Below are 4,679 nucleotides of genomic sequence, written 5' to 3' on the forward strand. Positions count from 1 at the left end.
TCTGCCGATTTCGGCGGAGCAAATATCGCTGCTCCACGGAGCGATCCGGGATCGACGTCTGATCCCGATCTGCCATTGGAACAAACAACTCGCACTCCCAGTTTGCCATTGGAATACGATTGCTCCCAACAGAGCAGAAAAACTTGATCCGGATCTGCCATTAGAATTCAATATAAAATAGAAACAGCACCACAGCGACCACGGGAAAAATCTTTGATTAAAATCTTTCTACAACATTTACTTGCTAAAACTGCTGTAAACTGTGAGATATATACTCAACCAACAACTTAATTACATATTCAAGAATTTCAAGGTAAAAGAGCTTTCCTTAAAGGGTGATGTTTTCCATTCTTCTGTTTTTTACCTATCCTAGAGTAGAACAGCTTAGTGTCAAGTACTGTTCATATATTATCCAATGGTACTTTCTTCCGTGATTTCAATAAGTAGACTTTTCTTTTTCAACATTTTTAACTGCTATGGGGTGGTGCAAGTAACTATTAAAAAAAATATATTAATGTTCAGAGAAGTAGCCAACTTTTTTTTTTATTCTGAGGACACTAGATAAGCTCCAAGCCATCAAAGGGGGGCTAACTACACAACATCAAAAGAGTCATTATGCATTGGATAAAAGGAGCAAGCACATAAACCACGCATGGAAAGCAGGTCTCTAAGTGAGAGAAGCTTGCACTTTCAGAAGCAATATCACTTATGTTTAGGACCTACCAGATCATAGATTGCAGAAGATATGCGGATGCCACATCGAGCTCAGATTAGACACAGAGCAGTGGATGCAATATTAATAATGACTACTGTTTGCACAGTTTATTTAGGGGAGGTTGTGCTTACTGGGATTTTTCCCTTCCTGTGCCCAATGTTAAGATAAGACAAGTATATGCCATCATGAAACTGTTTCCAACAATGTCTAAATTAAGGAAATGATCTTACAGCCCAATACACTGTTCTAGGTTACCTGACACAATTGACACAAGCTCCTTTATTTAAGTTTCGCCTAATCAATCATGCGACAACGTCACCCGTAACCGCGCGCAGCTTTCATGAGAGGTGTGAGATAGGTATGAACGTTTGACGATTCAGCAATTTAAAAAAAATGTGCCACAACCCAAGACGAAGAATGGGCAAAATGAGTATAGACTGTAGTGACAATATTTGCAGTAAACCACGAAAATATACGCTGAAAACCTACATCATACAAAAACCACTCCGGCAGAGACATTACAGCAGCCCCGCTAAGAGAAAAGACTCAACAAAGCGACGGTTACGCAGAAATATCACCCACAATGAAAGAAAAGTGACAGAAGGAATGTTGGCTTTCTTATTGTGAAAGGCCTGAAATTTTACACATTGCCTGTGACACTCACCTATTCGCACAAATGCAAGCCAGGCTAGCGTTACTACAATACAACTTGGACCTGGCAGACGCTTGCATTTGTCGGGAACGGACGTGGGCAACACTGCACTTGGCTTGCAGCGCCTGTTTTGGCAACATTGCACTTGTCGGGAACGGGCATGGGCAACATTGGGCTTGTCTGCAACGCATGGAGGAAAGAAGGAAAAGAGGAGAGGCTGCTACGTCACATTTTTTGAAGCCGGAAGCGAGGGCCCCGCCATGACACTTGGCCGTTTTCTCATCCAATGGCATGAGAGCGCCGCGAAGATCAACGCGAGCGGTGCGAGCAGACGATTTCGCGCCGCACCAGGCTGTCGGCAGCTGTCAGACACGGCGGAAAGTGAGACTTCTGCTCCCATTGACAACAAAGACGCTGCGATGCCCAGCTGCTGCGTTCCTGGGTGTCGGTCGCGCACGCCAGGACAAGAACCGGGCGTCACTTTCCACACGTAAGTATACTGCATTTTGTTTTCGTATTTAATTGACTGCGTAGTGAGTAAAATGCATGCTCGCAGAACATAACGCACGACATGGCGTGAACGTGGTATTCGTACCGCCCCGGCCTTATTGGTGGCTCTTTGTCCGAGTGCAGTGAATAGTATTGTTTTCAAACAGGTTTCCGAAAGATCCAGAGCGAAGGAGGCAGTGGACTGAGGCCGTTAGACCAGGCCAAAGAGACTGGGAGCCAGCAAAATGGACCTGCGTATGTTCAAAACATTTCCTGCCCGAGCACTTCGATCGGATGTCGCCGCTCGTAGTTCGTATACGTGCGGATGCCGTCCCCCTTCAGGTGAGGAACCACCTTCTATACATTCTCAAGAGATTGGAAAGAAATGCTCTTATTGAGAAGGTGCTTTATTATAACTTGACTGCATAAGCATGCGTTCAATATGATGTTTTAGTTGTTCGTGCAAGAAATAGAACGATTTGTGAATAAATGGCTTTAGCTAGACGTTATGATCGAGTAGCGCGGCTACAGTACTCCCGCACTGATAAAAAGTAATTGTGTCATTATACTCCTAAACTGGCTGCGGTTTATATATGGCACTGGTGAAATTCTGCTTACTGTACATGATAATTTATTTATTTATTAGCTTACGCACTCCATCATTAGAAGAAAATAAAAAAAGAGCATCGAGCACACCAGTTTTCCTTGGGGCATCATTTCTATTTAATTATTACTTGTAGTGTGCAAATGTTTGCGCCTAGCAGTAGGCGGTGCATATTTTGTTGTCATCTCGGCCATAGCACCTGGGAAGTGTCACTGAGAGAGCACTGTAATTCCTTAAAACTATATATAGTTCGTTTACAAAGGAAATCACAAAGAAGTTCCATAAAGCATAGAGCACCGTACGTATTTGCTCGCATGATTTGCGCACGTTTTTTCTTTAATTAGGGCTCCAAAAAGAGGGTGCGCAATTTACGCGCAAGCGAGTTATCCGAACACGTCCTAAAAAAAAGGTTGGCACCCCTCGCCCCATGGCAACAAGGTTGACACGTCCCCCCCCCCCCCCCTTCCCCACGCTATAGCTCCCTGCGGGGTGGCATGACATGACGGCACGTGCTTAGCTCAAAGCAATAAACGCGCTAAGATTCTATCGCGAAGTCAGCCGTGGGAGGAGATAACGGGCAATAAAACGGGGCCCTTGCGTGTGGCCCGACTGACTAGCGGCAAACCGTATAGCAAACGGTACGGTAGAGTTTTGGATTCGGGCGCGCGCGCAACTGTTCGTCCGGGACAGCGATCGCCAGCGCGAGCAAGCCGGGTAAACGGCACAGTTCGCACCCGCGTACATGCTGGTGGTCAGGCTCAGCATAGTGCGCAAAATGTGCGAGTAGTTTTTTTTTTATCGGGTTAAAAGTTTGAAACTTTTTGGGGTGCACAATCTATGTGCGGGAGCAAATTACGCGAGTAAATACGGTAAATGTCATACACATAAGGAAAAACGGAAGCATGAGACAAAGAAAAAAAGACAAAACACAGGCAGAAAGCTTGGCCAAATGTTTAGGGGAATCCCGTTTTCTTTTGCGAAGTTTCTGTGGAAACAATTTATAGCTTTCCTTTAGCTGCATAGCTGCGCTTGGGTGGATGCCAATGAGTATAATTAGCTCCCTTATTATTCAGATACGGCAGTTCTGCATATATAATTCCTCATACACATACCACACACACTTCATGGGGTATAGCTGGGGAAGCCTGAGGAGAGACACCCCACTCTCCCTTCTCAAAGATATGGTAGACCTGCTGTACTAACAATGCATTTCTCTGCTGTTGCTTTCTTAAGAAATGGGTGCACTCTCGCCCACTGGCTGTGTTCCATATTGACAGTCTCAGATTGGTACATCTGTCTGTTGAATTACATGCATCTTTTTAGCTAAGGCTGGCGTTCCACAGCGAGCATGTGATGCACCTCATTATTCATTTACAGCAGGAACCCCTTTCACAGCAGCCAGGCGATGGCACAGCTGTTGCTGCCACTGCTCAGCATGGCGCCCAGCAAGCACTAACACAATGTCACACATCTCCAGCGTCTCCACTGCAACAGGTATTTTCAAACAGCGCTGTTTTGTGACTACTACAGCTATTCAAAGCATCACAGTGGCTGTGTATATGTTGGAGTAGGAGCTACAAACACTGCTTCCTGGCACGGGCTCACCAGAAGATTTATCCGAATCCCATGACACACTAGTCATCATATTTCTTAACCCTTCAGACAGCACTCAAAACAGTCTTAAAGTGTGATGCTCCACCTCCATCTTTCACTACTGCTTTAAGCTGAACACCTTGTATGCTTGGTACATGATGTATGCGTTAACAGACAAAGAGGGCAATATCATTAGCAATATGGATAAGATATCAAATAGCCATAGAGACACAAATCTATGCAGTAGCCAATGCAATCAGAACGTTAATGAGAGAAGCCGCAGCGCACAGCAATGGGACATCCAGTAGCAGTAAGAGAAGAGGAAGTAACGGAAGCCTTAGTAGGAATGAAAAGCGGGAAAGCAGCTGGTGAGGATCAGGTAACAGCAGATTTGTTGAAGGAGGGAGGGGAGATTGTGCTAGTAGAACTAGCCAACCTATATATGCAATTCCTTGTGACCTCGAGAGTACCAGGAGCTTGGAAGAATGCTAACATTATCTTTATAAAGGAGACGTCAAGGACTTGAAGAATTACAGACCGATCAGCTTACTGTTCATTGCCTACTAACTATTTGCTAAGGTAATCGCTAATAGTCAGGACAACATTAAGCTTTATTCAACCAAATA

At 44.8% G+C, this 4,679-nt stretch overlaps 1 protein-coding gene across 1 annotated transcript; it reads left to right on the top strand.

Moving 5' to 3' along the window:
- Positions 1-1,722: 1,722 nt before the first annotated feature.
- On the top strand, positions 1,723-4,152 carry LOC144104911 (THAP domain-containing protein 2-like). Its single transcript, XM_077638143.1, has 3 exons — positions 1,723-1,857; positions 2,024-2,198; positions 3,838-4,152. The coding sequence occupies exons 1-3, from the start codon at positions 1,787-1,789 to the stop codon at positions 3,979-3,981; spliced, it is 390 nt and encodes a 129-aa protein (XP_077494269.1). The 5' UTR covers positions 1,723-1,786; the 3' UTR covers positions 3,982-4,152.
- Positions 4,153-4,679: the final 527 nt, after the last annotated feature.

This window comes from Amblyomma americanum, chromosome 9, assembly GCF_052857255.1.
Source record: "Amblyomma americanum isolate KBUSLIRL-KWMA chromosome 9, ASM5285725v1, whole genome shotgun sequence".
Lineage (NCBI taxonomy): Eukaryota > Metazoa > Arthropoda > Arachnida > Ixodida > Ixodidae > Amblyomma > Amblyomma americanum.